The sequence below is a fragment of the Fusarium venenatum genome (genome assembly GCF_020744135.1).
Source record: "Fusarium venenatum strain MPI-CAGE-CH-0201 chromosome Unknown EDB82scaffold_3, whole genome shotgun sequence".
Classification (NCBI taxonomy): domain Eukaryota; kingdom Fungi; phylum Ascomycota; class Sordariomycetes; order Hypocreales; family Nectriaceae; genus Fusarium; species Fusarium venenatum.
In genome coordinates, this window is record NW_027072131.1 from 6,604,252 (window position 1) to 6,616,475 (window position 12,224).

At 48.2% G+C, this 12,224-nt stretch overlaps 5 protein-coding genes across 5 annotated transcripts; 3 read left to right on the forward strand and 2 right to left on the reverse strand.

Moving 5' to 3' along the window:
- Positions 1-542: 542 nt before the first annotated feature.
- On the forward strand, positions 543-1,911 carry EDB82DRAFT_559751 (uncharacterized protein; the record flags this gene model as incomplete). The annotated part of the gene is made up of 2 exons (XM_025728679.2): positions 543-1,122; positions 1,173-1,911. The coding sequence occupies 2 exons, from the start codon at positions 543-545 to the stop codon at positions 1,655-1,657; spliced, it is 1,065 nt and encodes a 354-aa protein (XP_025583021.1). The 3' UTR covers positions 1,658-1,911.
- A 1-nt stretch (position 1,912) lies between these two features.
- EDB82DRAFT_509460 (RAVE subunit 2/Rogdi) lies at positions 1,913-3,325 on the reverse strand. Its single transcript, XM_025728680.2, has 3 exons — positions 3,117-3,325; positions 2,855-3,040; positions 1,913-2,772 (listed from the first exon to the last, which is right to left on the reverse strand). The coding sequence occupies exons 1-3, from the start codon at positions 3,180-3,182 to the stop codon at positions 2,068-2,070; spliced, it is 957 nt and encodes a 318-aa protein (XP_025583022.1). The 5' UTR covers positions 3,183-3,325; the 3' UTR covers positions 1,913-2,067.
- Positions 3,326-3,839: 514 nt separating this feature from the next.
- EDB82DRAFT_527935 (Rpp20 subunit of nuclear RNase MRP and P-domain-containing protein) lies at positions 3,840-4,396 on the forward strand (the record flags this gene model as incomplete). The annotated part of the gene is made up of 2 exons (XM_025728681.1): positions 3,840-3,915; positions 3,966-4,396. The coding sequence occupies 2 exons, from the start codon at positions 3,840-3,842 to the stop codon at positions 4,394-4,396; spliced, it is 507 nt and encodes a 168-aa protein (XP_025583023.1).
- An 877-nt stretch (positions 4,397-5,273) lies between these two features.
- On the reverse strand, positions 5,274-6,388 carry EDB82DRAFT_527936 (uncharacterized protein; the record flags this gene model as incomplete). The annotated part of the gene is made up of 5 exons (XM_065609180.1): positions 5,274-5,292; positions 5,345-5,557; positions 5,616-5,713; positions 5,810-6,014; positions 6,087-6,388. The coding sequence occupies 5 exons, from the start codon at positions 6,386-6,388 to the stop codon at positions 5,274-5,276; spliced, it is 837 nt and encodes a 278-aa protein (XP_065464210.1).
- A 4,370-nt stretch (positions 6,389-10,758) lies between these two features.
- On the forward strand, positions 10,759-12,178 carry EDB82DRAFT_272485 (nucleotide-diphospho-sugar transferase). Its single transcript, XM_025728683.2, has one exon. The coding sequence runs from the start codon at positions 11,075-11,077 to the stop codon at positions 12,170-12,172; it is 1,098 nt and encodes a 365-aa protein (XP_025583025.2). The 5' UTR covers positions 10,759-11,074; the 3' UTR covers positions 12,173-12,178.
- Positions 12,179-12,224: the final 46 nt, after the last annotated feature.

Below are 12,224 nucleotides of genomic sequence, written 5' to 3' on the forward strand. Positions count from 1 at the left end.
ATTATCTGTAATCGTCATAAACAAAAGCAACCGAAAAAAACTCACCCAAAAAGTGCGGGGTGAAGTGAATTATACATTCCTGGGCGTTCAACCGAAAAACCGTTCCGTCCCTCCAACTCTCGGTTGCCCAATCGTCCACCTGCTTCGCCCTCCTTATTATTACCAGGGCAATCTCAACCCAAGACTGCTTCTGATACCACCTTTGCGCTTAAACGCCTGCCTTCCCGCTTCTGCTGTGCTCTCTGCCCGCACCAAACAACCAGCCTTTGTTTAGGTTGCCACCAATTGTGCCGCATCTGACCTTCTGCTTCCGTTCTGCTACTACAACCTCGTCTAAACTCTCGGTGTATTTCCTTGTTTCAGCATCTCCCCCTGTCTCTCACGCACGACTCCAACGTTGATCTCCGACGTTGTTGCTCCCTGAAAGTTCGCCCGCATTCTCCCCGCGCCTTGTGTCAGCTTTTATTAGATACACATTGCGCCTCATCAGCTTAAAACGACTTTACACTTTCATCCATCAATCCCTTTTATCATTCCCGAAAATGTTCAGTCGCCAGTTCGCACGCGCCGCCACTGTCACTCCGCGCACCAGTGTGCGAGCTCTGAGCTCGACTGCTGCTCTTAGCGGCCGCACCCCTTCCATCGGAGATGTCAACCCTACACACGCAGAGGTCGATAAGTTTAGCAAGAAGCAGAAGGAATTTCGCGAGCACTTGGTAGAAGCACAAAAGAAGCGAGAAGCCAGTTCGTTGCCCTCCCATCCGCAGCCAGCTAACGTTCCGTTCACCAAGTCGGACGAAGGCTCACAGAATGACACTGTAGGACAAACCGAACAGGCCAAAGAACCCGAGCCATCCCGCAAGGCAGGCCCTTTGACGAATCTCATCTACGGTACCAAGGAGGGTCGCGAGCTCGATGCCCAGCTTGAAGCAAGCTTCAGTCAAGTCCTTGCCCGTGGCAAGTACGTCCACTCAATCGTTCAGCACGAAGTCAAGCCAGACAAGGTTGACGAATATGTCGAACTCGTCGGCAAGTGGTATCCCAAGATGGCGAATGCTCCAGAGAACAAGGTGAATCTGGTCGGAAGCTGGAGGACAGAGGTCGGCGATTGCGATACCTTTGGTATGTACAAGTTAATTTCGCAAAGCTTTCCAGTCGCTAATCATGACAAGTCCATATTTGGGAGTACCAAAAGTACGAGGGTTACCACCAGTCTCGATACAACATGACACACCACCCTGAATTTTCCGAGTTCGACAGCAAGCTAAAGGGCTTGATTACTAGCAAGAAGATCTCCCTCATGCAAGAGTTCTCCTTCTGGCCAACAACTCCTCCACGATCACTGGGTGGCATCTTTGAGCTGCGCTCCTACACATTGCACCCTGGCAACTTGCTCGAATGGGAGACACACTGGCGACGAGGACTCAAGGCTCGTCGTGAGGTCATGGAAGGTGTTGGTGCTTGGTTCGTTCAAATTGGTGACCTTAACACTGTCCACCACCTATGGCAGTTTGCCAACCTGGAGGAGCGCCGTAACCGTCGCGAGCAGAGCTGGCAGGTTGAGGGATGGAGCGACACTGTCCACAAGACAGTACCTCTTATCCAAAGCATGAAGTCCAAGATTCTTGTTCCCATGCCTTGGTCCCCTGTCCGATAAACGCCCAACAATGGATCTGTCAGCGATATCTTCTAATAGTGTCCGGTTGATGAAGCGTGGACCATTGGCCCGGATCTGGCCTATTGGGACGTATGTCATGTCCAAGATGAGTCTCACTACATAGTTTGTTCTTTTGAATTGGTGTTCTTTGCCGCTTTAGCCAAGGCGTGAGGAAACGTGGATCATGGATTACATGTACAAATGTATTATTTGTTTCTATAAATTCAATGAAACTAGAACCACCTCCAAATTTGATGGTCAAGAATGTGATTAACCACGAAAACCCATGAATATCATCTGAATGAAGCGAATCTAAAGAATCATAACCAATAATAGTCGCTCTTACTACAACGCCGGGGTATCCAATCAATTTACATACAAAGCCGCTCACATGGCCTTTCCCCTCTTTCCTACGAGTCTACGCTCAGGACCTCTGCAATGTTCCTTCTTGCTTGGCCCAGCATGTGACTAAGGTAGCTAAGCTTGGACTGGATGGATATGAGGCTCGGATCTGCACTTTCGACGCGCACCTTTTCCCGGACATAGACTTCCTGAACATCATTGCTATTCACGCCAGCCGCTGATGATCCTGGCTCCGGGGTATGGCGGGCACTGCCCCGCATCGAGCCACCAACATTAAACCCCTGCGTGTTGTAGCGGAATACAGTGTCCATCTCGTCATGCTCCAGGCGACGGACAGTTCCGAATGCTAGACCAAGCTTGGTGCCAAAATGGACAGGGGCATGGACGGGCTCGAGGGCACGTAGCCAGAGAATTATGCTGCTTTCTTGCAGTCCGAGGTAGAAGCTAAGGTTTGGTCCAAGTGAAGGAGTAAATTGGTACGGCGGACTTGAGCACATCTGCCAAGCAGGATCCGAATCCGTCAAGGGAGGGCCCTTGAGGATAATTGAAGAGTCGTTGATAGAATCGGCGAGAACGCTTAGAGTAGAGGCGAGAGAGCGAGCGTCCTGTGGTCTAGACAAGGTTATAGCGAGTAAGTCGATGGACTGGTTAAGATGGTTATGTAGAGCATCAAGGCCCTGTATATGAATGGCCTCGTTTTGCGACAGCGACATCGTCTGTGGGGGTATCGTTCGAAGCTGAAGATGTATTGTCTGCGATCAAAAGACGTCAGCACACAACGAAAAGTCTGGCGCAGCTTACGAGGGAAGCACGGGGTTCAATGGATATACTTACTCCTTTAACGATGCGTGTGCCGACACGCGTGAGCGTCCCCTTTACTTTTTCGTTGCGCGGCGTGCTGATGACGAGAGTACTGCCGGGATCGATCGGCGCGAGGAGCGCATAACAATCCTCCAAGCCATGTTTGAGATCGCGACATAGCTCGAGCGTTTCGTTGACGATCCATTCCAACTCGCGCGCCTTGTCAAAGTAGATCAGCATGTTGTCCAGTGTTTCAATTCCCTCGCTTTGCGCAAATCGAGAGGGTTGGATGTACCTGGCTTTCGGAGGCTTTAAGCCTGAGCTCTCCGGGCGAAACGGGAGGCCAGATTGCAATAGACATGATGAACAGATGCCTAGCTGATGAGTACTGAATATTGAATAGCGCAGGCAGCCATCAAGTCGGTGTTGTATGGTGAGGTGATGTTGAGCTATGGACGAGTTGGATTTCAAGGAATAGCCCAAAAGGACCCGAGAGCAGGTGAGCTTTGCGCCTGGAGTGACGTCTTTCTGTCGCAGCGCTAGAGAGTTAAGGGTGCAGACAGCTGCGCCACATGTGGCGTTGATACAGCTTACCTCTAATTTTAAGTGATCTCAAGACCGAGAAGTGAAAACCTACAACATGTGGAATTGAGTACATTAGAAATTAAGAAAACAATTCTCTTTCAAACAAGACTACTGCCAATTTAAGAAACTGTTTTTTATTACTTGCGTTGACCTTCGTACATGAAGAACTATCGCGGGTAGTGGGGTGAACGTATCTCAAGAAACTTTCATTCATAAGATTTTCTTTTCTTTGGCTGTCACATTAACCGTTACTCACAATAAAACATATCGAAACAGCACCAGACACTTGTCCATAATCAACAAGGAACTTTGGACGACTGAAAGGCAGATTTCTATAGGCAACAGGCCTTATAGTCTCTCTAGCTCTGATCAATTCAATACTCATCCGTCTACACCCGCCTTAGGCAACCATATCTCACAACAAAACAACACGATGTCTTCAACCAAAGTTACCAATGGCCCCAAGAAGGTCAATGGCACACTAACTAAGCTACCGGCAATATCAGAAGGTATGGGCTTTTACAACATTCTAAGGATAACGGCACTAACACTTCTGCAGGCGCCCGTGTCGAAAAACGCCCCTTAACCAGGCGTCAGGCTCCAGCATCATCTAAATCCCGGATTATCTACGTGTCTTCTAAAACACCTTTCATGGCACTCGTCAAGCGTGCTCGCAAGCAGCTCGACGCTTCACTCAAAAAGACCGACGCGGCACCCAAGTACGCGTCGCTGCATGCGCGTGTCGAGAGTCTTAAGCGGACTAGCGGTCGTGCTCCCGACAGCGGTGTTGTGACAGTTTTAGGGGCCGGAAAGGCGATTGAGAAGACACTTTCCCTCGCAAGCTGGTTTGAGCAGGAGGGTGACTGCGAGGTGGAGATTAAAACGGGCACTGTTGGCACCATCGATGATGTAGTAACCGAAGGAGATGAGGAGGACGAGAGCCGCCTAAGGAAGCTCAACTGCTTGGAGGTCCAGATTAAGCTCAAGTGAGATAGCTCCGCAGGCATGGTGATAAGGATCTAGGTGCACGACAGCATGGGCGTGTCGCATCCGATCTACCAGGTCAGTTACCTTGCATATGCGAATCCCTACCTTGTTGTTTAGCTTTGTGCTCTCGCTGACAGATATTCCGATTCAGTCTCGAGAACTAAAAACAAATTCCACGGCGTCCGAGTCGGAAGGCGCGGATACGCAAGCATGATCCACAGGACCATGATCAAATCTGACAGTATCGAGATCCGAAGGCTGGGTCGAGTCGGTCGTTGGACAAGTTAAAAGGTCCTTTGGAAGACCGTCGATCCGGATGATCTAGGTCAGCTTTGCGAGACGGTGATTATGAATCAATCAAATCAAAAGCCGTCTGACATATGGCCAAAATCCTAATGGTGATAAGAGTTGGGTATGATTGGACGGGAATTTTATCTCGAGTATTTGGCTTAAAATAGCCGCCAAGGAGAATTAGATGGTGTTTGCTTGTTAATCCATCAAAAACTCCTTGTTCGATTCGGATATTATATGAAAGTGAGCAGTGAGACTGCTTGTATGAGACCAGAATCAATATGTACTTGGAAGTGTTGAATTATTATAAATTGTGGCGCTAAATAGATGTGTGGTTTAAACAGGCACAGGATCGAATCACTTCATCGCTGTGCCTAAATGAGGAAGAAGAGATCATAAAATCACCAGATATCTGCGCCTCTTGATGCATCATTCAGTCCTATTCGTTCCTTTCCACGTGCCGGTCAAAACTTGACGCGGGTGACAAAATCCTAACTCCTGTGCCCTGTGCCGCGCCGGAGGTCCGCTAGACCCCATATGCAATGCTAAGTCTTTCTTATCTGAAGTTCTCCCGGTTGTGACGGAGATTTTATGTAACACGGTAGGCGCTGCGTGTCATAGTTAGCCATGCTCATGTGGTCTGGTGAGTCAAAGACTTACTCAATAACCAAGTGCTCGCCACGCCAGGCACCACTGGCCACCCATAATCCACAGTTGACAATCTCAGCGTATCGCTTGTCGGACGTCTTGAAAGTCGCGAACATGCGGAAGCCGTAGCGTCGTGGGTCAATATCCTTCGGTGCCTTGGGGCTTAATAGAGTGTCAAGCACGTCTGCGGGTCCTGAGAGGGAACCACGCGTGCGCATTTCGAGTCTGATTTCACTAGTTATTACCCGAACATGATTGGCTCGTAAATAGGAAAATGACTTACAATGCGGGCTGTTCATCACTTGTCTGGATGACAAAAGCGCCCTCAACAAGCCTCATGGGCCGAAAACCGCGTGCTTGACCAAGATCATAACCGCCTGCCTATAAACCATACATAAAATCCTCCTCAGTCAGTCACGAGTTTGACAAAAGCGTAGAATCTCAAAAGTCAAGGGGTTAAGAGGAAAAATAACGTACAATGACACGGCCGTGGCCAAATGATCCGGACCATACACCGGCTGCAACGGTAGTGATTTCCTTGGTGTTGCCTGACTCAACATGGACAGCGTCTTGGTTCAAACGAACCGCAATTCGAAAATCGAAATCGAGAGCTGGCATCGGAAAGGCGAGTCCCGGGCAAGGAAAGTGATTTAGCGAACGTTGGCAAGCCTCTTCGACAGTTCTACAACCAGCCACAGCACTGTCAGCAATTCGACATCCACTAATAAATTGTGCAATTGCTAGGAAAACTTACTTGCCGGGTCCCTCCCGACATTCTCGCTCAGCCTGGACCCTGTATAAAAGACCACCATCATTGAAACAGCCGCTTCCGCTTCCAGGTGATGAGCCCTCGCTACAAAATTGTTGCGCGTGCGTTGCAGGTGTTTGCATTGGTGGTATCCTAGTATCCCACTCGGCGGGTATGTTCTGTGGCGGATATGCCGAAGGTTGTTGGTGAAAGGGCGTAGAGTGAGGCATGCATGTTGACTCAGAAACGTCGGTGGGAGCAGTGCTCGTTGGTAGTGAAAAGGATAAAGTCTCGGTCTCGGTGGCCATTTTCAGGTTATGCATATATATGGTGTAGTTGATGTGAGTATTTGTCGGTTCAGACGCACTCGGGCTGTCTTTTGTTGTTATCCGGATAGTAAAAGTATTGACGTCTTATGATATCATCCAAGTATGTTGATGTGTTAATTTCAATAAAATGAGAAATCTCTCGAGTCGAAAAGTAATAAAAATATGGTCGAGCTGTGGCTATTTATTGATCGGATTTGATGGCGGGAGGCGGCGACTAATAAATGGTCCCCAGTCGGCTCTTTCTTGGCTTGGCTTGTGTAAGCGGTTTTGGATGGAGCGAGCGTTCGTGTCGTATCCTCGCAATTCCCGAACCCCGAAGGCAAAGTTTATTAATGATGTTGACTTTTTCCCTTTTGGCTACTGATGATATATTGATTGTTGAAATGATCAGTTGAAAGTAGATAAAATAAATTGATTAAACAAGAAGGATGTGAGTATCGGGTGAGGGTTGGGTAGGTAGGGTAAATCAAGGTATTTAAACCATGGACCCGAGCCGGATAATGAGATCCATTACTACATCCTACTCCCTACGGAGCAGCACATAATACAACACAGTACAGCTTGGCTTGGGCGTATAAGGCGCGCGCCAAAAGGTAACTACATCTCAGCTGCAGTGCAATGGGGTCCAGCAAGGGCGTAGCTGTTTTTGTCATGCTTGCCAATCTTCCGAGGCACTGGGAGATTGTACAGCACACGGCACAGTGCAGTCGACCAAAAGCCCAATTACAGATCAATTGTTGTGTTATATCCGCGGCTTTAGACGGCGCGCCCCGGACGAAAGACATGAAAAGGTGGGTAATCGCCGATCGTGGTGGAGATATGTTAAGAAAGCGACCCGACCGCGCGGAAGATTGCTCGCTTTGTGGTTAGTACACTAACTACTACGAACTTGGGCATTGATAGATCTTGATATTGAGACTCAATCTGTAATGGAATCTTTCATGTTCCATCTCGGATCGGAATCTCCTTCTGAGCCAAGAAACCTAGACTTACAAATGGTGGCAGTCTTTTCTCATTCATGTGCCATGTCTTTGATTATGCCTTCGCGAGGGCTTTACAGGGCTTAAGTCCGCCAACGAGCGGGGCGTTGTTCACTATTTCTTAGGTCACTATTCGGCAGTCTCGGACAATGTACAGCAGCCGAGAGCCCGGAGGTGTGGCAAGCTTGACCTGTAGTTTTAGATGCCATTACTAAATCATTCTACACAATAATCTATGAATGTTTATTCGAAGAATGCCAGCCAACCCAGTTTAATTCAACTATTTCTTGGAAGTTGATTTTAAACGTCTTGTTGTGGCTGTTTGCAACTCCGCTACAGCTCTCTCCCGTCCGTCATATCGGAGGTAAAAAGGAGCTGACAAATTGAACGTGGTCCAACGTTAATTCCACCAACATAAGCTCTACGGTGACCCGAAGCGGAATTAATAATGGACATGATGCATATGCCCCAGTAGCCAGGTCCCTGTCCCGTCATCATGACCTGGCAGTCCATTACAGCCCAATACTGATATAATCCAGCTCGTGCGAGATGACTTGAAACCATGATATACAACACCAACTCAACGTTTACATTTATCACGCATAACATCTAGATCATCGAGTGCTACAACAGCTCTCTTCGGCACTGCACAAGGTGCGGGGGCCGAGCTGTCATGGTTGGTTGGGTTCATCATGCTTACTCTGATGACCACCCTACACCAAGGCTGACAACCATTCATTGAACGATGTAGGTACGGAGTACAGAGCATCTTACATGCATTCATCTACAATCCTTCAGTGATCAACTGCCAAAACCAAAGGCTAAACAGCGCTTCGATTAGATAAGAATACGGACTTTATAGACAACGAGATATAGCCCGACATCAACATGATGTACTGTAGTTAAGCTAAATGTGACTAATGTCACTCGCTGTCTTTTGTACAGGACGCCCTTTCGGTTCATGATTCTGAATTCCGATATCTCCCCGGTAAACTTTGTTCGTCTAGCGAGCTTTCAGCTTCGTACAGCTGTGGCTTATAGGATTTGAGTTAACTAGGAGAGTATGTGTGTCTCTATGAGGCATTTGCTGAAATGCATGAACCTCTTCAGTGCTTCATCAGCAAAATGACCGTCTTTTAAAATCAATGGATTTCAGCTGACAGCTACCTTTGAAGGATTCACAACGTTCAATAGCCGCACGGAATTAAATGAGAGTTCTGGGCATACTCTGACCTGGCCAGTAAGATTTCTCATCACGAATCGTTGGTAAGCACAGCTACTGTAGAACCAACAACATGAACATTTTACCGACTTATCACAAATATCCTGTCAATATGCCAGATTAACAATTCCCTTTCCTTTCCTAACGATAACAATACTTGGCAATGTCGCCAGCACTAATCGTTGCCTGTTCATGGATGTCCAGGTAGAAAAGATGAACTTCGGGAACCAAATAATAGACACCACATGCTTTGGATGACGTCTTTCCAACATCCCAGCACCAATCAATAATATCGAACATCATACCAATGCTACTACACTTAGAAGCTTGCTAAGTGCCGAAATCCCGTCAGTAATGAAATCAAACGGCCCGGCACTTACAACGGAGAAAAGAAGATTGTGCATTGTTTGCTCAAGTCTTTATGCGAAACACAAACCGAGTCGTGAGTTGCTGCGATTTTGGCGGCTACACAAGATCTGGTACTCCCATGTCATGCCAGAAGCCAAAGTATTCCCTTTCTTTCCATGACGAAAGAAAGGGTTTGTTTTCCTCTCAGGGGTTCTATGCCCAGGATCCCCCTTTTGCTCCGCTCTTTATAGACGATCACGCTCCTTTGATCGCCGACACGCAAGCTGGTACCCATTATTTGCAACAGGCACGTTTCGAGAATTGCTGTAACAGAAAAGCTCCGCCAATGTTTGGCCTCCAAGCCCCTGTTCTGGGCCTGTTTCGGATTCTTCGACGCAACGCTAGAAAAGGCTTGTTCAAATGCTTGTTCTGCTACTTTATTTCCTGACTGGTCGGCTGTCCTTGGTGAGGACTTTGGGATCAGCGAGATATCTCGCTTGGTGAGACGAATTGCGATCCAGGAGAGATGCACAGCCGGGCAAACAGAAGCTTGCGCATCCGGCTGGGTTTGGAGTGTAATTTGAGCAATCTACGGATATCATTGAGCGGTAAGTAGGGACATTGCACCATTTTGGGTTCCATGTGCATCAGTGAGTTTGTGAAATATCGATCGAGATGTTGTGGTTGTGACTTGACTCGAGTCAAATGAGCTGCTGGTGCATTGGTGTCTCAACTCATGCTTAGGGTGAGCTTGGTGAATAGAGGAATCTGTAGTCAAATGAATTGGCTAGACCCATTGGTTAGACCCTATTTTGTTATCTCCCTTATTCCTTGGCGACAGAATCTCCTTGATAAGTATTATTATACCCGTTATAGGTTATTAAGTCCGATTAGTTAGTTTTAAGGCGTAGAGATCTGATTCCGCACTAACTGCGGCTCGTGCGTCACAGGCGTTCTAAGAAAAGGGACGGCTGCTTCCACATGCTGACTCCAATTCTCCTTACATCAAAACGGAAGTTCAAGTTACGGCAGTGCGGCAACTTGCTGATGAGATCAAAGTATTATCTTCGTAGTTTCAGGGGTAGTTCAATATCAAAGATACTTGGTAAATGTAAGCAACAAGGTGAAGTATTCTTGTCACTCTTATTGTGTTTGACCTTGTCTAGTAATCTGCAAGTTTGTTGTTCGTCAGTCCTTTCCTCGTCTACAATATACATCGTTGATAATACTGGCCGTGCCTTCCCTCAGGTAAGACCCAAAAATAATTGTCCAGTCAGGGTCTCTCCACGTTCCACGTAATTGAATGCGTGGAGGCGAGACCCGAGTTTCCATTCTTCCCTGTTAAGAAGTTCTCAGATAAATTGTTTTCCTCTTGAATCAACTTGGCCAATTCTCAACATCGCCCTATTTACCTTCACCTACCGCATTCGAATTACCGACCGAGCCCTAGACTACGAGATAATACCTCTAACACGAAGATAACGGTCTTTCATTTTGACCACTCCGCTTATTGGCCGAATTTAATACCAGCATCTCGGCAGCTCCGCTTTGCGACAGCGCCGTTGGTGAGCTTACTGCGCAGCTGCAGTAGCATATCGAAATAATTGGATTGCGCTGCGACCTCATCTTGTCCAGGGTCCATTCTCAGTCCTTAACTTGGAACTTTTTTGCTACAAGGTGCACTGCATCACAGCACCGACACCACTAATTCCAAGTTCCTGACTGCTAGCTGGATACGCTGTACTGTCTATCAAGGCTCCACCTGTCTCCAACTGCGCTACCCCTGCGCATGGGGGGTTCTAATTCATCCCTCGCCCGCCTCAATTTGACAGGCAAATTCTTGAGCACGTCTTTTCTGCTTCTCTTCTACGCTGTCGCATAGAATATCTGGCTGCTGCCATTTGCTTGTTCTCTTCTCAACACCAGCTCTTGCCTGGCCACGCTCTCTTTTTTCTATGCTGTAATAGCTTAGTCCCTTCGTTTCTCGACCTTCGCTTCCTACCCCTGTCCTCATTATCCTGGACACTTCGCTCCTTATCGACGAATTTCTAAAAAAGACAGCAACTTCGTTCATACCTGGCAAGACCACTGTCGATTTCGGGAGCAATCGTCGCAATGCTCAATTCTCGCCGCGCCATCGTGGCTGCGGTTTTTGTCATCACTGTCTTCTTCCTTCTGACGAGATCACACTCCTCGACACCTGTCGTCCCAGCAGCCCAAAATGCTGCTGCCACTGCCGCCGATGCAAGCAAGAACGACGCCCCTGCCTCAAACGAAGCCGTGCCACCGCCACCCGAGGAAAAACAACCAGAGATGGAGGTGAAGGAGCGTCGCACACGGCCTCGCATCGACATGTCGGGAATGACGACCTATGAGAAGCTCGAATACGCCTACCCCTACGATGTTACCTCCAAGTTTCCCGCCTACATCTGGCAGACATGGAAGCAAAGTCCCGATCAGGGCGATTTTCAGTTCAAGGACCACCATGGTTCATGGAGAGAAGAGCACCCTGGTTTCGTTCACGAAGTCGTCACAGACGACGTTGCTGTGAACCTGATTCGCCTGCTTTACGCTACAGTCCCTGAGGTTGTCGAGGCCTACCGAAGCCTCCCAATGCCTGTCCTGAAGGCTGATTTCTTCCGCTACCTTATCCTGTTTGCACGAGGCGGCATCTACTCTGACATTGACACCTATGCTATCCAGAGCTCTGTCAAGTGGCTGCCCGACCAAATCGCTCGTGACACCATCGGATTGGTTATTGGTATCGAGGCAGATCCTGACCGTCCTGATTGGGCCCAGTGGTACAGTCGCCGTATCCAGTTTTGCCAGTGGACGATACAGGCCAAGCCTGGCCATCCCGCGCTTCGCGACATCATCAACCGAATCACCAAAAAGACATTGGAAGAAAAGCGTAAAGGCACTCTGGAGAACATCCTTGATCGGAATGTGGTTGAGTTCACGGGCCCTGCTGTATGGACAGATGCCGTTATTGACTACTTCAATGATGGACGTTTCTTCGACATGTCGCAAAGCAAGGGAACGATTGATTACAAGAACTTTACCGGCATGGAGACAAGTAAGCGAGTGGGCGATGTGGTTGTGTTGCCCATCACAAGCTTCTCACCTGGAGTGGGACAGATGGGATCCAAGGAACCTGACGACCCCATGGCTTTTGTTAAGCACGATTTCGAAGGTAAGAAGCATAATTTGTAGTTCCAATTGGGTCACGGGAAACTAACACTATGCAGGGACATGGAAACCTGAG